General features: G+C 54.9%; 1 protein-coding gene across 4 annotated transcripts in view; it reads right to left on the reverse strand.

The window, feature by feature from the left end:
- Nucleotides 1–23,279, reverse strand: part of PRKAG2 (protein kinase AMP-activated non-catalytic subunit gamma 2) — a 203,446-nt gene that overhangs the window by 72,241 nt on the left and 107,926 nt on the right. For all 4 annotated transcript variants that reach the window (XM_053926706.2, XM_053926707.2, XM_053926705.2 and 1 more), the window contains one exon: nt 3,542–3,759. In XM_053926706.2, the coding sequence (XP_053782681.1) occupies nt 3,542–3,759 (218 nt within the window). The remainder of the gene's footprint in view (nt 1–3,541; nt 3,760–23,279) is intronic.

A 23,279-nucleotide genomic window follows, 5' to 3' on the forward strand; every position in this document is an offset into this window, starting at 1 on the left:
CCAACTGAGCCCCACCCATCAGGGCAATAGCTCTTTACTTTTTAACACTAGCCCACCCTTTCCACTTTCTGCTGCCAGCAGGCTCGTTTCATTTCATGCTGCATCTCATCTGAGCTCCGATGCCACCTAAATCCAATCTAATCTCCACACCCGGCCAGAGGAATAATCCTAAAACGCGAAGCTGATGATTGCTCTCTGCTGCAGAAGATATTGTCCACGTCCTTCCTCTGCGGCTGGCTCCTCCACTCACCGAGACCGGACTGAGCATTTCCCCTCATAACTTCGTGGGTTCCATCAAATTCTACTGCACTTACCTGTCTGCACCTTCCAAATGGACGAAAAGCGCTTCCTTTGGTTCAGTCGGTGATTAGTGATTTTAACCCTCCTACATACAATGTGTTGTTAATCCAGTGAATTGAACGGACACTGTCCCTGCATCATGGGAATGACTCACATTTGTCACCCATTGCCCTTTCCTAGCATGGCGCCTGGCACACCGCTTCGGAAATATTTGCTGAGTAAATAAACGAGAAAGTGGGAGCTGTCTACTAAAGACTAATTACCTGTACCCCTTTTCAATTTTAGAGTACAACTCATGGGAACGAGTTTTATAAAAGTGATCTCTGTGGCTCATGTTTGCAGAAAAGGTCTTTTGATTCCACAGGACGGAGATAAATTCTATCTACATACTTCCGGGCTGACAGATATCTGGAAGCAGCTGCCATTCCTCCGTGGAGACGGGGCTGGCTGGCCGAATGAATGAACTCGGCCAAGCTCTTCAGGAATTTAGCACAGAAACTAAAGACATTCAACACAACCCAATGACAAAGAAACGCACTTTATAGGATCTCGAAACTGTGGGGGGCGGGGGGCAGCCCCTGGAGCCCTTGGGGACAATGCTCACCAATGGGATTGAGACCTCGTTCACTGTCGGGTGGCACCAGGGCCTTTCGATTTTGAAACGTATCATTTCAGAACATAAGTGGGGCACCCCCAGCCGTGGACGCTGCCTCTCTAGCCCCAGAAGCCCCTCTGAAAGCTGAGGAAGTCCCACGCCTGTTGGCCTCCATGGTGTAACATATCAACAGGTAAGGACAGCGCCTTCTAGACATGATCATGGCGGAACGCTGCCCACAGATTCTCTTCCACGCCAGCTGGGAAAGGTATGGGCTTGTCCCAGTCACGGAAAAACCCTGTGTCCATGTCTGCCACTGTCACACCCAATGATCTGAAGCCAAAATAACCACTTTCTCTTCAAATCAGTGTCTCTTCTTACAGGAGGCTCTTGTACTGATTCTCCTGGCTCCTGGAGACGAAGCCACTATCTGCCGTATAATTTAATCCTCTCTGTGGGTCCTTTCGCTGCTCTCTGCTCCCTTCCCTGGTCTTCCCCCTGCTTCCTGCTCCCACAGGCTCACCTGCCCCGGATCACATGGACCCCTGGCCTCTGGGTAGGCCTGGCACAGGGCTGGAGGACAGGGCAGGGCGGAAATGCCAGGATCTCTACTCCTTTACCATGAGTGGCATCTCTGGCTGGTGGCTGCTTCCCCTCAATGGCTCCAGCTCCTGCTGGGAGGACACATGTGGTGCCACCCCCATCTGATGGGCTCTGGTAACACCACCTCCTGTCACTGCCACCTAGCCCTAAGGCAGTGGTGGCTTCCTGCTTCTGATCGCTGTTGGGCTGCCTCCTCCTTCCTTTCTTGGATTCTCTGTGTCCTGTTACCTGTGTCACTGAGTCTCTTGGTTAAATGCACAGGAGAACAGCAACTTCTCTAGACCTTCCCTCACTCACCCCCACGATCATGGACGACCTTCCTCCCAGGCCCACAGCTGCAGGGGGCCGCGCCCTGGGGCCCAGGTTGGGCCTTCTCACCACCTCCTGAGGACTTCCTGTCTGCAATCTGTCTCCTCCTCTGCTACCAGGTTCCTACCTGCTCAGGCCCACCCATGTCTCCCACACCAGGGCCTCTTCCTTCTCCAAGTGACACAGTACACTCATTCCTGCCCCAAGTATTGGCTAATGTATTTTTTTTTTCCTAGAAGGCTCTCCACCTGTTACCTTATTTAAACTCTACCAATGGCTCAGCTCAGCAGGTAGTCCTCTGCACGGAAGCCCTCTCTGCCCTCAGCGGGCGGCAGGGTGTCCCCTTCTCCCCTCCTGTGGTCACAGCCATGTGCCTTGATGCTCATTCCCACCCAACCCGCTTGCTGGCTTGCTGTGTTTACTTCACTTTTATCTAGTGCCACTCTGTCCCCAGGGAGACTGGCAGCCCCGGAAGGCAGAAGCAATAGCTTTCACTTTACCCCTCAGCACATAACACAAACAATACTCTGCCACGCGCACAGCTAGTAAAAGCAGCCCTGAATGGAGAATGGCCACGGCATGTGCCCGGAGTGACCAGCACATCCGCTTTCCCCCTAATGTGACAACTGTCCTGGTTGGACTGTGCTGCCCCCCAAAAGTGACGTGGCGGTACTAACCTCTGATACCTGCAAATGTGACCTTATTTGGAAATAAAGTCTCTGCAGGTGTCACCAGGTTAAGATGAGGCCATTCCGGATTAGGCTGGGCCCCAATCCAATGGGACTGGTGTCCGTATAAGGAGAGGGAACTGTGGACCCAGACAAACACAGAGAGAGGGGACACAGCCATGTACAGGGGGAGGTGGAGGCTGGAGGGGCACCACCCCAAACTGAGGAGAGCCTGGAGCCCTGTGAAGCAGGACGAGACAAGGAAGGACCCTTTCCCTGATGGAGCTCGGACCTGCCAACCCCTGGGTGTCAGACTTCCAGCCTCCAGAGCTGTGACACAGCAGCTTCCTGCTGGCACAAGGCCCCGCCACTTTGCTCCACCAGCCCCAGGAAACAAAAACAACGGAATAAAATAGTTATGCACATACTGATTGAGCTCAGTGACGTGCTTCTCGTGTCCTGGCCGGGCACAGACCTCACACTGAGTATCCTCGGTGCGCAGCACGGACGGGGCAGGCAGGGAGGGGCGGAGTCCATGCGAGCACGCTCAGGGCCCCGTGGGGAGCAGGGGAGGGCCTCCCCCTCGGATCCTCATGGGGCTCCTTCTCAGAAGGAGCAAAGAGAGCTGCTTCACCCCCACTCTGCTTTGAAAGGCTCCTCTCAAGAATGCTTCCCAACCAACTCTGACGACGTCAGACTTAAAATCTAAAAATTCTCTAATCAAATTCCTATTTTTAAACCCCCCCTTTTTTTTTTTGCCTTGCCTGTGACTTATTACTGGAGTCTCTCCCTCAAGATACACTCAAACGAAACTTTTAATGGCTGACTTTCAAAAAGAAGCTGAGGGAACAACAAAAAAAACCCGTTTCTGGTCAAGTTCCAGGTGTTGCCACTTTCCAGGGGATTCCCAGCTGCCTGCTGGGCTGTCCCCGTTTTCTCTCTCAGCCTGTGATTTCACATAGAATATCCCCCAGTGTCAGAAGTGCACAGCCTTAGCTTCAGCTGACTACGGTCAGGCTCGACCCCGCCGCCAACCCTGGCCCCAGGAGACGAGGCCCGGACTTACGGTTCTGGAGGGAGCATGGTGAGTGGGTGACACCACCGGAGGCCTGGCTGAACTCTGGAAGGAGGATGGGCAGAACCTCTGGCCCGCGTCCAGAGGGGAAGACGAGGCGTAGATGCGGTTTTCCAGGCGCTCAGGCTCCTGCTTGTAGGACTCGAGTGGGAATGAGTGCTGCTTGATCACTTGGGTGGGTGTCGACGGCGAGGAAGAGAGGCCGGAGGCTGAGGAGGAGACCACACGGCATTGTCAGAGGCCCGGCCGGGAGGGAGGAGGGCAGCGCCACGTTCCTCCATGTCCAAGGGCCCAAATCGCAAACTGGCAAGAATGAAATGACACAATTCCAAATATCGGGATAAGCTTTTATAAACTGATGTCTAATCCCTTAGAATGAGCTGTGCCCAGAAATCCCCTCGTCATCCCACTTTGTTTTTAAAAGATTTTATTTATTTATTTTTAGAGACAGCGAAGGGAAGGAGAAAGAGAGGGAGAGAAACATCAGTGTGTGGTTGCCTCTCTCGTGGCCCCCACTGGGGACCTGGTCCACAACCCAGGAGTGTGCCCTGACTGGGAATCGAACCAGCGACCCTTTGGTTCGCAGCCTGCGCTCCATCCACTGAGCCACGCCAGCCAGGGCTTCGTCATCCAACTTGAGCCATGGGTGGGGTCTCCTTTCAGAACGGGGGTGCTCGGACAGTTCAGAAGTCATCCGGGGGGAAGGTCGCTCACACACGCCCACAGCAGATGCTTTCTTCTGTTTAGTCAAACCCCCTTTGACCCCCCAGCCTCCCATCCAAAGCACCGGCGGAGAGCACCTGCAGCGTGTCCCCTGCCACCTGTGATAAGACCTGGGAAAGTCCACAAAGTAGTCGACAGAGACAAAGGTCGGTGTTGCAGACACCACATGACAACATTCGCTAAGGACCAGACGACGCAATGTGCTGTTACTGTCCCGATGTGGCCACTGGGAGGTGGCGGGAGTGAGAACACACTATGGAGGGGGGTGCTGGGGGTGGAAACCGCAGGGGAGGGGGAGGGGCGGGACTGGGGAGGGGCCTTGCAAAGTGATGATGTAGGTGGGCAGGAACCAGGAAGAAGCAGATGGGGGGGGACTAGACATGAACCTGCTCTTCTGGGGTGAACTGCATCCCCTAAAGAGATGCACTGAAGTCTTACCCCGCAGCACCTGCGAATTTGGAAATAGCGTCCCTGTGGTTAAGACGAGGTCATATGGGAGTAGGGCGGGTCCTTTGCCCAGTATGACCAGTGTCCCCTATGAGGGGAGAGGACACAGAGACACACACACAGAGGAGAAGGCCAAGAGATGGCAGAGGCGGAGGCTGGAGTGATGTGCCTACAAGCCAAGGAGTGACAAGCCACCGAGGCTGAGGGAGGCCAGGGAGGATTCAACCCAGAGTCTGAGAGGGAGGCAGCCCCGCCGGCCCCTGGGTTTCAGGGTCCAGCCCCCAGAGAGAGATTAAATTCCTGTTGTTCTAAGCCACCGGTTTGCGGCGCTTGGTCACGGCGGCCTCAAGACATGGACACACAGTAACGCTGCCCGATACTGACGTGTTTTTCAAGAGAAGCCGAACTGGGATGTGGGTCTGGTCTCTCCCAGCTTCTAGGTGATGGAATTTTCATTTTAAACGTGTCGTTTAGAACCTTTCAATTAGGTGAGTCAAAGCCAAGATGCCAGTGGACACGGCCAAGGCCATCCACTGGCTGCTTCTGACCTAGACAAGGACTGGTCAGCCCTCAGAGCCACAGCCTGGGTCCCCTTCGCCATGCTCCCTGTGCCAAATGCTGCCCTGGGCCAGGGGAGGGTGCTGGGTAAATGCGCACCAGCCGCCAACCGGCAAGGAGAGGAGGGCAGGGAAGGGAAAGAGGAAGGCTCAGGTGCATGTTTCCAGGGCGGAAGTAACCAATGAAAGGAGCAGTGTCCCTTTCCAGGGAACCTCCCTATACCACAGAGTCACACCAAGTGGGACTCTCTGTCCCCAGCCCCAGGCTGGCCTCTAGAGCAGCTCTGGTACAAGCAGGAGGCAGAAGGCTCTACTCCGCATCTTCACGGATCTCAGAACTTCAGTGAGGAAAGGCCTCCTGCCGCAAAGCCCCCTGTGCTTTGAAGATACAAGGTTTCCCCCAAAGGTCTTGAGAAGCAAAGACTGCTTTGAGGTGGGGCTGTGGGGGGTGGGGTGGGAGGGGGAGGAGAGCGAGGACCAAGAGCAGGAGGAAAGTGGATGGCGTAGCAGCTCTGGCAGGTTGGCCCACAAAGGAGGCCCCTGGCCCAGGTCCCAGCCCTCTGGGCCAGGCCCCTGTGTCCCTAGGGCACCAGGGCTCCCCAGAGACGCCCCCAGGAGGGTGAGGAATGAGGACGCCAGCCAAGGCTCAGAGGGGGTGCCCTGGCAGCCCGAGCTTGGGCTGGGGACCAGGAGAGGGAACTCCTGTGTGGTTCGTTTGTGGGGCCTGGGCACCTCACTGGCCTCGGGTCCCCAGGGGTGATGGCGTGGGGGTCAAGGATTCTCCCAGGGAGAGTCCTGGGCAGGGGCGCTGGCCTGGCTCCTCAGCGTGAGGCCTAGGACGGGCTAGTCCCCAGCGTTACGGTCGAGCAGAAAACATTACGGTCCATGCTCCCAACGCTCGCTCTGGCCACTGGCCACCGGCTTGGCTTCGGGGAGGCGGGCAGACACCCGACGGAGGGACAGAACAGAGCAGGATGAGGTGCAGGCAGTCTGAGGGGCAGCCACGCCCTAACAGCCCAGGAGAGCCCCCTGGGCAGAGACCGTCTGGGGGCCCGGCCCCAGTGATCTCTAGCACCCCTGAGCGACAGTGCAGGGCACCCACATCTGTCCCCACTTGGGGCACAGTCTAAACCAGCCCTTCCCTTTGCCTGTGCCGTCACCTTCTGGCTCAAACCATGCCCACGAAGGACTTCTCAGAGGCCCAGAGTCTGGAAGGAAGTACCTGTGCCACAGAATTTTGGCAAAATCTATCAAAGTAACACGCGCACACATTCCGGCCACGCTTTGGTTCGGGAGCATCTCCCGCAGACACGCGTGTGTGGGGTTGCTACGTGGTGAGTGAGGGCACCATTCGTCACCACATCACCACGCCGCTTTGGAAAGCAGAGACTGGAGGCAGAGACGCTCGCTCGTAGGGAGAGATTCAAGACCTATGGCTCCCCCCACGCACAGCCACGATCCTGCATCGGGGCGTGACAAGCCCTGTGATTTATCTCCATGGCGGGGTGGCGCGTGAAAAAGCGACCTGCATAGTCATCTGTATGGAATGACACCATGCACATGGGCCCTGCCTGTCTGCACACACCCTGTCTCTGCAAGGGTCTGGGAGCACTGTCGCCAGACGTGGGAGCAGCTGGTGGGGAAGCCTTCCGTGGCACGGCCTTTCTAGCTTTCAGTTTGCATACCATGTAAATGTGTTATCTATTCAGAAAATTGCTCTTCTTCGGCCACAGCTCTGCTTTTGAGCAAGAGGCTGGCTCACACGGCATTTAAGCGCCCCCTGCCTCCCCTCCTGCCTGGGTCCCATGCGCTAACTGGTCTCCCGACTAGGCCAAGAAGTGCTCAGAGGGCAGGGCCTGGACCCCCTGGGCTCGCGGTCACTCACAGAAGAAGAGCTACGACAGGCCCCCCTCCCCGACAGGCTGTTGCACTGACAACATTCTGTTGGGACCAAGCCCGGGCGCCCTGTGTGAGGGACATTCGTAGCTGGCGGAAGCCCTCACTCATTCTGTGGGTACAGAATGTCGCTTCCCCAAGTGTAAAGAGCCCAGGATTCAGCAGCTTGCCCCCTAAGAGGGCTCTTTACACCACAGTCCGCAGCATCTGCTTCTCCCGTGGCACAGCCTGGGCAGGCCATCCCCACGTGGTGCTGCCTCGGTGACACCAACCTGGTCCTGACGAGGGCAAGAGGGAAGCTGGGTGCCGAAGACACGCTGCCCTGGACTGCTTGGGATGCTGCAAAGATAAGGCAGGCTTTTCATGGAGTCGGGGGATAATTTGTTTCCAGTGTTCTTTAGGGTACAGGAGAAGAACCTTCCTTAAACCAAAGTGTGCCCCCTCTTCTCACAATGCCTGAAGTGGCTCTCAGAGGGCTGGCGTCTTGCAATAACGCCTTTTCTGCAGGATGCCTTGCTGTTTGGGAAGTGTTCTTATGCCATCACCCTCCATATGCTCCCTGAAGCCATCGACAAGAGGAGGGGCAGGCCCACACCCACTTTTTGGGTGAGGAATCTCACCAGTGTGCGTGCACATGTGTGTGTATGCGTGTGTGTGTGGTGGGGGGCTGTCCCATGAGCGGGAAGTGGGCAGGTGAGAATATCACTGAACTCTAAAAGGATATTGGGGTCACAGCTCACAAATAAAGAGGAAAACAGGGCAGGGCAGACACAAGCCACCACTACTTTCAAGTAGACCGATTTACTGCTTAGGCGTAGGTCCCATCTTGCAGGAAAATTGTGTGTCTGATCGACAAACACAGGTGCTGAGAGGACAGCAGGAATCAGACGGAGCCCCACATTCCGGGGGAGTTGGGGAAAATGGGACAGAAACAAAACCCAAACTCAGGTTGACAATATTGCCCAGTAAGTGCTGAGAGTCACAACCCCAGGCAGGAGGCCTCAGAGAAGAACAGAGTGCTGAGGCTGGGTGGGGCGGGGGTGAAAGCCCCCAGAAACACGGAAAAGCCCTGGGCCCCACCTTCAGGGAAATGGAAACAGATCTGCCCCAATTGGGGGGGCTCTCCAATGGCCCAGAAGGACGGACAGGTTTCCCATTGTGTTCCCCAGAGAAGGCTTCCCTCCCTCTTCCCTTCTAAGGACTTCGTTCCGGACGGCTGTCAAAGAGGGACAATGCCTTCAATTCTTCCCGGGAAGCAGCCAGGACGAGTGAATAGGCTCCTGGCAGCCACACAGCACAACAGGCAAGTGGCCCCAGACACCAGGGAGCCAGGAGCTGGTGACTTCACAGGGCCGACTGTGCTGGCAGGCATTGCGTCTGGAGAGAAGGGGGTGTGGGTAGAAGAGGAAAGAGGGAGCCACGGGAGGAACGTGAGCAGTGGCCAGTTTCACCACCAGGAGCCATGGCCTTGAGCCAACCCACTGCTTGCCTTGGTGGCACAAACCAGGTAGACCAGATGGCCGTGTAGTGTGTGCTAGCATGCATCCCTGCCCTTCCCCACCCCTGCTTGCGCAGTGCCAGCCCTTTTCATGCATATGGTCTAAAACTCACAAGGAAGAATGAAAAATCTGTTTTGTTTCTGATCTCAAAATGCCCTTGTAGACCATTACCCCAAGAAGCACGGGATGAGAAAAGCAAATTTTCAGTTTATGCTGGAGGAGGAGTTTGCTTATATGCAGCTTTTGAAAACAACTACTGGTCACGGATATGAGGGGGCTTGAGCTGTCCCTCACTTTGGAGGGACGGTGACAAGGGTCAGGGGGATGGTGGCACAGACAGGGTGGGTCAAACACAGCCAGGCAGCCGCAGGGTCCCTGCTGCTAAGGAGTGTGCAGCAGAGGGACATTAGGAGGGACAGAAAGCCCCGAGTGATACACGTGCATCCATAACGGAGGGGGCGGGTGGTGGGGCAGAACCCGCTGTGGAGAGCAGGACCAGTAGAATGGCGTTGGCCCGGCCAAGACAGCACAAAGTGTATAAAACAAAATGAAGTCGGTCCTGTCAACCAAGATGGCGGCCAGTCAGCCAGGACACTTTGGTTCAAGAGGGAAACCACCTAAGTCAGAGCAGACACATCTGGCAAGGAGACTCACCTAAGACATCTGCACAGGTGGTCAGGACAGCCGTGTCTGCAGAGCAGGACCACCCACAGACAGGCTCCTGGGGAGATTGCCCACTTGTCATCAGGGGGGCCAAGACATTTATCAAGAGACCCAGAAGGGTGGAGTGCACCCCTCTCAAGGTATAACAGGGGCAGACTGCAGAGCACCCCAGAGTGCTGCTCCACGCCATGCTGATCTCCCGGCCACCAGTGGCTCTAGAGACCCTTCCTTGCGAGATGCTGACGACTCCCTTGCTCACTGTGCTGTCTCCCCGACCTGAAGACTGAGGCTCTGGGGCTCGGGTTCCTTATCCTCCAATTCCCTCATGGGGCGTTATTACTGATTGTTTCTGAGTGATGAGTATTGTTATCAGGATAGTATAGATTCGGATTAAATCTGCATCAGTAAAAGCTGGGCGAACCTGCATTCATAAAGTCTGAGTGAATAGCACCGTCCCCTGTGTTGGCTCCCTGTTACTTCTGGGTGCCGGTGTCACCTGTAGGGCTGGTGGCTGGATGGGTGGCGTGGCACTTTCGGTTCTTAAGGCGCAGGTCAGACAATCTGAGTGGGGACCAAAGGCTGACTTATAGGAAGGACTATATCACACACATCACACTCTCAACACCCGCCACGGCACGCTGCTTTGCCGAGGATGCCGTTTCTCAAGGAGTCACTTTAATTTTTAACCTTTTCTTCCTCAGCTTTCCCTGTGCCTGGCTAACCTCTGGTCCTCCCTGCTTTAAGCCTGATCTCTGCACACTAGGGTCCACGCAGCCTTTTGCCAGCTCCCCGAGAGCCCCTCACTCTCAGGGGTGGAGTTCCCAGCCTCCCGGGTCTCGGGACTGGCCTAGGTGGCGTTATAATCCAGCGGCATTGTCTGTGCCAGACCAGAGCTCACTCTCAGTTCAGGCATGAACTTGCAGTCAGGTTTCTGGGCCGAAAGCCTCATCTGCTCATCTTTTAATGATCTGCTTTACAATCTTTTAGAATTGAAACTATTCAAAATGCATTGCAGAATGTCCGAAGTCACCCTGCAGTCACAGCATTATGGTAATGCGGTGGGTGAAAAAGTTGATTTAAAAACAAACAAAAAACAGACAGCCCTGGCTGGTGTGGCTCAGTGGATTGAGCACTGGCCTGTGAACCAAAGGGTCACCAGTTCAATTCCCAGTCAGGGCACATGCCTGGGCTGCGGGCCAGGTCCCTAGTAGGAACCCTAGGTTCCTTCCTGGGTCAGTGTGGTGACTGTCATTTCCTGCCAGGACACAGGGAAGCACCCTAATTTACTAGGAGGGTGCAGAGTTTCACACTCGCAGGCTGATGCCAAGGTGCCCGGTGGGCAGGGGAAGGCTTTCTTGAGCTGCCCACAGGGGAGGCCAGAATATTTCTGGGCAGGAGCCCCCCACCCCTACCCTGCAGTGCCCCGCCCTGCTCAGATATGCTCTCAGGCCAGGACCAGATTTCAATGCAAGTTCAAACAAGTCTTCCTAACCTTGAGCTCTCCAAGACGTCTCTCTATAACACAGCATTGTTCAGGCAGATCACTCCCACCAAGCCAGCCTATCTGCCACACACAGGCACCCCTGTGATGTCCCCGCAGGTCGGGTATGAGGGAGGGCACATGTGGAATTGGCGCTGCTGAAACGGGGCCGGGGAACCCCAGGCTGGCCTCCCCTCTCTGTCTGGGACACGGCTCTGTCTCCAGCCCCTGTTGGAATTTCCTGGGCGTCCATCACCTGCTTGTTATTCTAGCCACTGAAACCGGGAAGGACGTGACCCTTCAACATGTGACCCTGTGATAATCTGCTGAAATCAGTCCTGAAGCGCACACGCACACGGCTGCTCTGTCTGTCTGAAATAACCCGAGTGCAGTTCCACCTCTCCAGAAGCCAGGGGTCCCAGGGGTCTCCAGACTTTTCCACAGTCCTTATTTCCACAGGGTGGCCAGACTCCCACTGTGTCAGCTGTGGCCAGGAGCTGAGTCCGTGCTGAGGGACCCGGAGTGGGAGAACACGGAGCCTGAGACCAGATGGACACCGACGTGCTGGCCAAACGAAGGGAAGGCGGTGAGCGCACCGGGCTAGGACCCCGGCGCACACCGGTTCCTGGGGCACGCTTTCTGCAATCTGAAACCATGCCTTGGGTTCTTTCTATACTTTCTGCTGTCTGGGCTACTTGAATCACTGAGAACCTTGGCCATAGTGCCCCACCACCCTCCAGGAAGGGCTGAGCCACTGTCTCCTCCTCAAGATGTGTCCTGGGTCCTTTCGAGTGTGCAGGTCTCTGACCAGTCAGCATCCACTATTCCACCAGGCACCATGGCACGTGGGCCCTGGGAGCACAGTTTCCAACCCTCCACTTTGGAAGCCGGAGGAAGAGGCAGAGCTGGGGAGGCAGCTTGTCGGTGAGTGTGACCCCTGCCCCCACCCGGTGCTCGCCTTTCCACTGGGTCCCCGCAGGCCAGGTGGTGGCTGCCGGCCAGTCCCAGGCATTCCCTTCCCGGGGTGCCGGCTGCAGCCAGCTGCCACGGGACTCCGACCAGGGCTCTCCTGTGGGTCTGTTGACTCAACACACGCACATCACCTGACATCACCCTCCAGGCTCTCTGGGTGGGAGGTGCCGGGAGCCTAGACAGGGTGCGGGCGAGGCCAGGGAGGCCTGGGGCCGGGAAGGCATCCAGACTGGGCCTTGGCCCCAGCGCAGGTTTCTGTGCCTCCCGAGGAATAATAAAAGATGACAGCAGCATGCCTGACGTTTCCTCGGGCTTTGGGGAGAGGGCTGACAGCTCCACCAGAGTGGACTGGGATTAGAACTGCCTTTCTGGGGAGCATAGAGCTCCTCACCTCCCAGCGTCTGACCCATGGTAGCCGCTGCCTGAGCTTGTTTTTTGTTTTTTTAATCCTTACCCGAGGATATGTTTATTGATTTTTTAAATTGATTTGAGAGAGAGAGGAAGAGTAGAAAGAGAGGAAGAGAGAGAGAAACATCATTGGTTGCCTCCCATAGGTGCCGTGACTGGGGATCAAACCTGAAAACCCAGGCATGTGCCCTGACCAGGGATTGAACTCACAGCCTTTTGGTGTACGGGGACAACGCTCCAACCAACTGAGCCACCTGGCCAGGGCTGCCTGCACTTGTTTTATGGGCAGTAAGAAGGCAGCCCCCTACCAGCATGATTTGAGGGTTTGGAGAGCCCCCTGCCCCCTTCCAAATATCTCACCTGCTTGATGGATCTCTTTGACGGCCCGGTCACCCCTTGGGCACGCTGTTGCCACCTGAAAGGCTCCATGCCCTAACCACCTCGGCCAACCTGCTGAAGGCTGGTCTGGATAATGTTTTCCCCCACATGTGACACCACAGAGGGACTGTCACTGGTCAAGGAATTACAAGTGGGACCCTGGACTCGGTTGTACCCAGTTAGCACCTTCTGCCTCCATGAGATTTAATTTTGTCTCTGGTCTCCGTCACTGGGCGTCCAGAGCTGTGTGTGAGAAATGCTATCAGAATGATGTGCACAGGGGAGCTGGTTTCGCCCCACGCCTTCAGCATGTGTCGTTGGCTAAGTTCTAAGTCTGCTCCGGTTCCTGGAGCTAATTGTTCCTGCTTTGCGTGCGCCTGGCACATTCCAATACTATAAAAATGACAGTATGTTGCGGCTTCTTTATTGCACGCCCCGTCTCCCCAGAGAGCACGACCCACCATGACGGTCACTTACCGCCTAACTGCCAGAGCGTGCAGGGGCCAGCACACGCTCCCTCCAATGAATATGAGCCACGCTTACCAGGCACCTTTGAGTGCGCCTTTGCTCAACCAAATGCCCAACGAGCACCATCCACAAAAGAACAAGTGGAAAAATCAGGTTTCATCAAAAGTTAACATGTCAGGTCTTCCAAAGATACAGTGAAGAAAATGAAAAAGGGGCAAGTGACAGGGAGAAAATGTGTCCGAAACACACAGGCGATGAAGGACATACTTCCAGAACACGGAAACGGCTCCCGCAACTCAGCAACGGGAGAGCAAATGATTTGGTAAGACGAGCGGCCAGAAGACTGAACGGGCACTTCCCCAGGGAAGAGGCAGCGACGACAAGCACGTTAGAAGAGGCTCCACACTTGAGTCAGGAGGGAAACGTGAATTAAAACTTCGGTGAGACACCACGCCCCCCACCCCCCACCCCATCAGACTAGCTGCAATTTTAAAAACGGACCACGCCAAGAGCCGGCCAGAGGATGTGGAGCGGCAGAAACTCCCGTATGTTGCTGATGGCACCGCCATGTGGAGCGGCAGGTTGGGAGAGCAGTTTGACAGCGGACCGTGAATTCCGCGGCAAGAAAGGCTTCTTGTCTTCTCACAAAAGCCTGATGCAAATGTTTATAGTGGCTTCATTCATAGTTGCCCTAAACTGGGAATGACCCAAATGTCCCTAGGCCGGCGAGGTAATAAGCACACTGGTGCATCCGCACAGTGAAGAACCCCTCAGTAAGAAAGAGGCAAGAACCACAGGTGCAGCAACGTGGGCGAGTCTCACACTGTGCTGAGTGAAAGCAGCGAGCCCCGAAAGGCTATACGCTGCCTTGGTGCATGTATGTGACATTCTGGGAAAAGCAAAATGATAGGGGACAGAGAAGTTAAAGGCTGCCAGGGCTTGGGGATGGGGGAGGGGCCGACTATGAAAGGGCATGAGGGAACTTTGGTGGCGATGATGGTTATTTTTGTTAAAACTCACAGCACCAGATGCTGAAATGGGTGAAGGTGCTGCACCTGCCTTTCTCAGGAAGTGCTCCAGGTGAGCCCGGGGTTGCCTATGTGGCCTAGGCTGACCAGCCTGGGGCCAAGGTCCCTGGGCCTTGAGACTCCCCCACTCTGGGGCCCAAGACCTGCTCCATTAAAAATAGCAACTGGCACCCCCACCCTCCGGCCGGAATGTCGTCTCAGGAGACTGGACGGAGCCACCACTGCTGAGCAGGGAAAAGGAGTGGTGAGGTCTTGGCTCCTGGCCCCCTGAGTCTCAAGCACCCTCCTCTGCCCTGTGGACTGGCTGGAGAGAGTTCAAAGGTCAGACATGGGAAAGAGAAAAAGGTCCCAGCAGAGAGGGCAGGCAGGCCCACCTCACCCTTGGCCTCGGACAAGTCACTGATTTGAGTCTTCTCCACGTAGACCTGAGCACCCGGCATAGGTCTGAGCACAGAGAAAGGCCCCCCTACGTCCAGCTGCCCAGGGGCGGTGCAGGGGCCCAGCCCCAGCCACTAGAAGATCACGGGGCTCTTGCTGGGGCGCACAGGGATTCCAGAGCAGAGTAGCAAGGGCTAGGCCCTGGCCAAGTGGTGCCTTCTGCAGGAGGGAAGACTCCAGCCAGCCCCTCCTCCCAGGCTCCCTGTTTCCTGGGGCCTCCCCTTTGCCTACTTTGTCCCTTGAAGCCACTCCAGGCCCAGCAGAGGGGTCTGTGTCCCTGCACACGGGCAGGGCTTTTGCCATTTTAAAACACCGTGGCAGCCCTGGCCGGGTGGCTCAGTTGGCTGAAGCATCACCCTGTACACCAAAAAGGTTGTGGGTTCCACCCCTAGTCGCAGTGCGAACAGGAGGCAACTGATTGATGTTTCTCTCTCTTTCTCTCTCTCTCTGTCAAATTAATAAACACATTCTCGGGTGAGGATGAAAAAACATTGTGGCAAAAAATCGTGTTTTGTTTGGTGTTTTAGAAACCTATATGCAGACTACATGTATACTTTTTCAATACCTAAGAAATACGTGTGTCAAAATGTCTGAACACCCTAACTGGTTGATCAGAACTGTCTCTCTTTTAAATATTATTTCTAATTGTGGTAAAATATACCGGACATGAATTTTACCTTCCAAACCATTTTAAGTGCACGAAGCTGAGGCATCAAACACATTCACACTTTGCGCAGCCGCCGCCACCCCCATCTCCAGATCGTCCCATACCCCTGAGCTGAGACTGTCCCCATCCCCGCACTTGGCCCGGCACCCAGAACCCTCCTCCTGTCTCTGTGAATCGGATGACTCGGGGGACCTCATCTAAGTGGAGTCACACTTGGCCCTTTGAGACTGGTGGCTGTCACCCAGCTCAGTGTCCTCAGCGTTCATCTGCATTGTAGCAGTGCGGGTCAGAACCTCTTCCTTTTTAAACCCAAATAATACTCCGCTGTACGGATGGACCACAGACCTTTCTTTTCAAATCCCCCGCAGCTTTGCTATGACTTTGTTTCTCCTCTGGTTGCCCTTCCCTGCGGCAGCGGCAGCAGCAGCCCCCCCACAGCCCCACCGGCTGGCTTCCATGTGCCCTTCACCCAGATGCAAAGAGCCTGGAACAAGGAGCCAGGTGTTCGGTACCGATGTGGCTCCTAAACACTCCTGGGGTCACCCCTCTGTGCCCTTGGCCAGAATCCATCCTTCTGAGCCCATGCCGCGTCCTCTCCCTTCTTCTGGGCTCAGGGCGTGTGTGGGATGCCTGGTCACAGTCACAGGACCCTCAGCAGGTCACCAGGCCCACAGTGGAAGGGACTCCAGGGAGGAGTCGTACATTCCTTGCCTTCCCGAAGCCAAGTTTCCGACATGCAATCTGAGAAGCCCTGCCAAGGGTAATGTGACATTTACATGACACCTGGTAAGGCTGCCAAAGCGACAGGGGGGGAAGGCAGGCAGGGGTGTGTCCCCGGGCACAGAGCCTGCAGCTGGGCACTGCCCGATGACTCGTGTTGTGTAAATTAAACTGACAGTCACCTGCTCTCCCATGTCTTGGCTGAGCACACTCGCTCTGACATGACCACGGCATCCCAAAGTTGGTCACTTCCACCTTCAGCAATTCAGCCGCCTGAGAAAACACCGATCAGCAGCCTGGGGAGGTGGAGGCCAATATCCCTCCATGAGAGATCATGAAGGGTCCCCCCAGGGAGAACAAGCCCCTCACACAGGCGCCCATGACAGGCCATTCAGTGGGTTGTTTACAGCTCACTGGGGGCTCCGGGAGGGCCAACCCAGAGCTGGACACTGTGCCCAGAGCTGTGACCACCCTGCTAGGGGGCGCGGCCCCGCCCTCTTTCACCTTATTCTGCACTGATTTCAGCAGCCAACTCCTAGGTCTGGCCCACGAGGGCCGCTCACTACAGTTGGGCCTCAGTGAGGTGGACCCCCGAAGCTGAGCACCTGCACGGCTACCTGCACCAGGTAGCACCCCCGCTCCCAAAGCGAGAGCCGCGGCCCCTCCCGGGGATCTGGGCAGGAGCTGTAAGGCTGGGCACTGGCCTAGCCTGTAGCCCTGCATGCAGGGCACTCTGGCCTGCAGACCTGAAAACCCCACCCACGGGGGGCGCCAGTCCCATCCTGGCAGGAGGAACCAGCAGGCACGGCAGTTGCCAAACATTTGGCACAGGAAGAACAGTCTCAGGTTTGTCAGGCAGCAGCCTGGTGGAAAAGGCTGACCCCACTCTGTGTACTCACTATCCCAGCTTTTTAGGGTCCCTGCCCCGTCTTCCCCATTCAGAATGTGGCTCTCGTGGCCTCGGCCACAGCTAACGGTGCTTCAGAGAAAACAAAGTGTCCCCGGCGGGGCTGTCTCACCGACACAGGAGCATGGCCTCCAGGGCAGCGTGACGCAACGGGACCTTAGTGTGGGTGTAACAGCGGCTGCTCTGGCACCTGGGGCAGGCAGGAAAGTGGGGGATGCTTGGGGACAAACCTAGGCCTTTTGCACAGCTGTGGTCACCTGCCCTGCAGGCCTGGGCCTCCCTCTGGCTGTCACCCAGCTCTGAATAACACCATCACTGCTCTGACCCGGAACGAGGACCTCTTCTCCTCGCTTAAATTTTGAACGGCTAAGAGGAAACCCTTGCCCTCAGTTACGAAAGGTTATCAGAGCTCCCCCCTATAACCTGTTTCTCACCATTGCCAAACTTTCAAAAATGGTTGGCGATCCAGGTGAGGGCGGGGCTGGGCGAGCCTCCCCTCTCCTTTCTCCAGGTGACAGTGAACAGGGCTGGAAGGGAAGGGAAAGAGGAGGAGCCATCCCATCCTTGTCCCTGAGCTGACCAGTTGTCCACTGGGAAGGGACAGAGCTGCCCACCCAGCAGCAGGGCCCTGGAGCTCAGGCGTGGCGAGCTGAGCAGCTCTGTCTTCCCCAGGCCTGTGGTCAAGTCCGGCTGCCACCTGCAGGCTCAGACCCTCGGCTCACCTGTCTCCAGACTCCTCGTGAGAGAGAGGAAAACGTGGCCCTGCCTTGGGGAGGCTAGGTTGAGAGAGGTGGTGGTGCCGGGCGGGTGGTCCGTCTTGTCTGGGTCAGAGGGACCCAGATAAGTCCAGGCGCTGGGGGCGGGGAATGAGGACAGCCTGGAGGGCGAGCAGCACCCTCGGGGACAAGGTGGGGGTGCATGTTTGGAACAGCAAGGCCCGTAGTGGTCAGAACAAAGTGGGCCTCTGGCTTCGGCCGCTCTCGCAGGCTCCCCACTTGTTTTGCCTTGAGAGCCGTGATGGCTGAGCCGCGTTTCGTGGGGACCCTGAGACACCAAGTGCACAGTTACAGTGATGGCCTGGGCAGGGGCCTGCCTGGTGGCTAGTGAAAGTCACCCCTCTTGAAGGCTGCCTTCCTGCTCGGGGCAGGGCTGCAGCTGGCCCAGTTCCAACAGGGAGAGAGAGGAGCTGGTGTTACCACAGCGGTGGCAGTGCCCCAGATTCACTGCGGGTGACATGGGGAAGCATTTCTCTTCAATCTGTGTCATGGAAGAGGAGGTGTCAGGGGGTTCCCTTCCCACTGGCCATGTTTAGTTTTTGATTAAGAAACGGCAAAGAGACTTTTCAGAGTATTTTTGCTTTGAAAGAATCTGTTAATGGGACGGGAAGCATTTACTGGGTACCCACTGCACGGTGAAGTATTTGGCGGCGTTGTGCTTGGGACAAGGGACAATGGGATGGGCCGAGGAGACAGACAGAAACGTGAGCCCGTTGAGGCGCAGGACAAGGAGGCATGTGATTAAGTGTGCACACGTCCTTTCTGGAGAAAGGAAAAGTGTCCGTCAATAAGTGAAAGCCGGGTGAGATAGGGAGCCCGGTACATAGTAGAGCAGAGGGCCGTGGGCACTGGGTGTGGAGGGGGGGTTGCTCGTGGCAGAGGCTGGCCTGTGAGAATGATTAGCATTAAACGAATTGGGGGAATGAGGGGTAGGGAAGCCAGAGGGTGGTGGAGGGGGACAGCAGCCTGCTGCCATCGACTGCCACAAAATAGAACCCCCAAACTACAAAAAGGGTAAGCCCCCGTTGGAGAGAGCTATGCCTGCCAACGTTTTGCTGCATCCAAGACTGAGGACATGGTATCACTGAAACCGTGCAATGTGGTCTGAGCCATGTGGCTTTTGCTCTGATATTTAGTAGGAAAGAGGTTGTTGAATAAGTGATCGCAAAATGTTTTCTTTCCCCACAAGGGGACCAGGAGGTTACACTCAGAGCCCCCTCTATGGCACCCAAATATTTTACGTTGAATGAATGAAGCGTATTGTTTTCCAGGCTCTGAGCTGGGTGCTGGGGACAGTGAGAAGAGGCCCAGCCCTCAGGGAGCTAGATTTTTCGACACTGGCGATGCCAAGAGCGGGCAGAGGAGCAAGTGGCCTGGCTTCATCGGGGGCTTGTTAGACATGCAGACGCCCAGGTCCCACCCAGACCCATGGAATCTGAATCTGCCCTTTGGCGAATCTCATGCAGGACAGAGTGGGGAGCCGGCTCTAGGCCAACCGTTCAGACCATGAGCAAGAGTCAGGCTCCTCGGAGGGCCCGTCAGAACACAGGCTCCCAGGCCACACTACCGGAGATAGGGATGCGGGAGCTGGGGCGGAGGCCCAGGACTCTGCACTGCTATAATTCCCAGGTGATGGGTGAGCTGGACTCACTGTGAGAGCCAACTGCTTGGGTTCTGGGATAGCCTGGGAGTACCCTGGCCCCACACCTGAGGACAGGCCCGAGGGTGGCTTGCTTCCCTATGCGGCCAGGCCCCTGTCCCTCACTTTCCACATCCTTCCTTCCATTCAGGATGGGCCTGGCTGTGTGCCCAGCCCCTGCTGATCCTCAGCGCTTGTGTTGCCCACTTAGAGACCACAGTCTCTGCAGGACACATGCATCCTGCCTGGGAATCCGAGGAGGGTGACGCGGGGGCCCCGGCATTTCATACAGACGAGGCAGCCTTGCTGTGCCAACTACGTCACAAAATACACACAGAATCACCCATCAGAGCGCCAGTCCTTCCCCCTCATCTGTCTGAACGCCCCCTGGTCCACAGGGGCTGCTGTCCAGGGAAGAAGTCTCACCGGACAGCTCAGAACAGTCGCTGGGTACAGGGTGGCTCTGAACCTCGACGCTGAGTTATCCAAATCCTCCCTGCACCCTCTGCAGCTGTGTTGCCCGGAGCCAGTCACTAGCCACATGCGGCTTTTCACACTTAAGATAAACTAAAAAATTCAGTTCCTCGTTGCTGTGGTGGGTTGAATTGTGCATGTTGAAATCCTATCCTCAACCCCTGAAAAATTGTGAAGGTGACTTTAATTGGAAATTGAGTCTTTAGGGAGGTAATGAAGTTAAAATGAGGTCATTAGGGTGGCCCTGATCCAATATGACTGGTGTCCTTATAAGAAGAGGGAAATTTGGGTTTGGATTAGAGGACTTCCAGTCAAGATGGAGGTGTAGGTGAACACGCTTCGCCTCCTTGCACAACTACAGAAAAAATTACAACTTGACTACAAAACACATATCACCCAGAACCATCAGAAAATTGAGCTGTAAGGAAGTCCAACAAGCAAGGGTTTAAAGAAGCCACATTTATCCAAACGGGTAGGAGGGGCAGAGAGGCAGAGACTGGCAGAGAGGCATGGAGCTATGGAGCCACGGGAGTAGCTTGGAGAGGCAGCGTAACAGGCGGTCCCACATTCACACGTGGGGATAAAAATCAGGAGGGATACCTTAGGAGAAAGTGATCCCAGTCCCAGACCAGAGCTCCCAGCCCAGGGTTCCAGTGCCAGAAAGAGAAGTCCCCATAACTTCTGGCTGTAAATACCAGTGGGGATCGGGGCAGCGGAAGAAACTGCCAGATTATCAGAAGACTCCTCTTAAAGGGCGCACATGGACTTAGGACTTACACAGACGCACCCTCTCTGGGATTCAGCACCAGGGCAACAGCTGGAAGGGCACGAGTGGCAGACGGGGAGAAAGTTAAGTGACTGGAAACAGGACAAGTGCCAGGCAAACCTCCAGAAGCCAGGCAGCGGCACTGTCCCCTCTCCGACCCCTCCTCCACACAGAGTCACTGAGTGGTGAAATAGTTTGCCCTGCCCTGGCGATCGCTTAAGTCTCGCTCCCACACAATTTACAGGTCTGCTCTTCTACAATAGGCCACACTACTAAGACAGGGAGCCAAAGCAGCTCTGCCTGATACACAGAGACAAGCATAGGGAAGCTGCCAAAATGAGGAGACAAAGAAATATGGCCCAACTGAAAGAACAGAACAAAACGCCAAAAAAAAAAAAAAGAATTAAAGGAAGTGGAGATAACCAACCTATGAGATGCAGAGTTCAAAGTCCTGGTGATCAGGATGCGCAAAGGACTCACTGTGTACAGCAACAGTATAAAAAAAAAGCCAGGCAGAAATAAAGGTTATATTAAGTGAAATAAAGAAAAATCTACAGGGAGCCAACAATGGAGGGGAGAAAGCTGAGAATCAAATCAATGATTTGGAACAAGGAAGAAAAAAGTATTTAATCAGAACAGCAAGAAGAAAAAAGAACTCAAAAAACTCCGCCCAGAACGAGGATAGCATAAGGAGCCTCTGGTACTTCTCCAGACATACCCACATCCCAATCACAGGGGAGCCAGAAAGAGAAGAGGAAGAGCAGGAAATCGAAAACTTATTTGAAGTAATAATGAAAGAAAACTTCCTAATTTGGGGAAGGAAATAGACATACAAGTCCAGGATGCACAGAGAGTCCCAAACAAGATGGGCCCAAAATGCAGCATTATAATTAAGGCACATCATAATTAAAATGCTAAAAGTTAAAGATAAAGAGAGAATCTTAGAAGCAGCAAGAGAAAAGCAGTTACTTACAAAGGAGTTCCTGTAAGACTATCAGCTGATTTCTCAAAAGAAACTTTTCAGGCAAGAAGAGGCTGGAAAGAAGTATTCAAAGTCATGAAAGGCAAGGACCTACAATCTAGATTTCCCTGCCCAGCAAAGCTCTCGTTTAGAATGGAAGGGCAAATAAAGTCTTCACCTTGGTGATGATGAAACCCTTTAGCCTTCACCATCACCAAGCCCTTATTATACAAAATGTTAAAGGGACTTATTTAAGAAAAAGAAGATGATCAAAACTATGAACATTAAAATGGCAGCAAATCCACAACTCTCAACAACTGAATCTAAAATAACAAACTAAGCAAACAACCAGAACCAGGAACAGAATAGTAGATAAGGAGGTCACTTGGAGGGTATCAGTGGGGAAAGGGAAGGGGGGAAATGGGGAATAAGAAGCATAATCAGTAGGTACAAAATAGACAGGAGGAGGTTAAGAATAGTATGGAGAAGCCAAAGAACTTATATGTATGACCCATGGACATGAACTGAAGGGGTGGATTGCTGGAGGTAATGGGGGTACTGAGCAGAGGGTAGCAAAAGGGGGGAAAATTGGGACAACTGTAATAGCATAATCAATAAAATATATTTTTTTAAGAAAGAAGAGGGAAGATTGGACTCAGGCACTACCCGGGGACACCACCATGGGGGATGTAGGCGGAGAGGGGAGTGATGTATCTACAAGCCAACAACGGCCAGCAAGCCCCAGCAGCTGGGGGACAGGTTGGAAAAGGGCACCCCTCAGATCCTCCTGTAAGAGCCGACCTTGTGAGACCTTGAGGTTAGACGTCCAGCCTCCAGAACTGAGAGAGAGAAGTGCCTTGTTTTAAGCCACCTGGTTAGTGGTGCTTTGTCCCAGCTGCCCCAGGAACTGACACAGCTGCCCTGTCGGAATTGCTGGCACTCAGTGGCCACGTGTGGCTCCTGGCTACCCAGTGGGACTCCTGGCTACCCAGTGGGACAGCCCAGACAGAGATCACTGCCGTCTCTGCAGAAAGTTCTGGACTGTGTCATTCTAAGGCATGTCTTTCTAAGAGAGACACAAAGCATAACAGCCTGATTTCCAGAAGAAGCCAGCTTTTGTTGGGCTAGTCTAGGACTTGTCTTCCATACTCTCCACATCCCTCATCCCTGGCTTTCAAAAGGGAGAGACACCCTCATTGTCAAAGGCTGCTCCTCACAGATGCTGACAGCAGACGGCTAGGGTGCCAGGTCCACTTGGAACCAGTCCACAGAGTGAGCCCACTCCTGCGCACTTGCCACGAGCGTCTCCATCTGCTAACTTATCTCTTATCTGTCTTCTCTGGTCATCTGCCAGTAAGCCCATCAGGGGCATGCTATCGCCACTCCATGGAGATAAATGCAACTCTGAAGTTCAACACTCCCCTGTTAATAATTGATTCCTTAGGATGAGGCGTGCACAGTCCTAAGAATCCCAAGTTAACACATCCAAATTATTGACTAAGACCTTAGCATGAATGAATGATCACGTGAGGCCCGAGGAGTCCAGTCCCCAATGACGGTGAAGTTGACTGGGGGAGCGGGCTGATGGCACAAGGAAGGAGGACCAGGGCCCAGATATTTCCTGAGGGGCCCAAGTTCAAGACTGCAGGCACGCCCCCAAGGCCAGAGCTGAGGGAACAGCCTGAGAACCAGAACCCAGCAAAGCTGACATTGAACTGTCCATGGCGCGCTTCTGCCTCTGAGCATTCCTCCCTGTCCTTGTCACTCAGCTGTCCCTGGAAGGCTCCTTCCTTCAGCCAAGTGAAGAACACACCAGAGTGGCTGAGAGAGAAGGGAAAGACACCCCCACCCCGCCCTCCCTC

The sequence above is a fragment of the Desmodus rotundus genome, chromosome 6 (assembly GCF_022682495.2).
Source record: "Desmodus rotundus isolate HL8 chromosome 6, HLdesRot8A.1, whole genome shotgun sequence".
NCBI classification, from domain to species: Eukaryota; Metazoa; Chordata; class Mammalia; order Chiroptera; family Phyllostomidae; genus Desmodus; species Desmodus rotundus.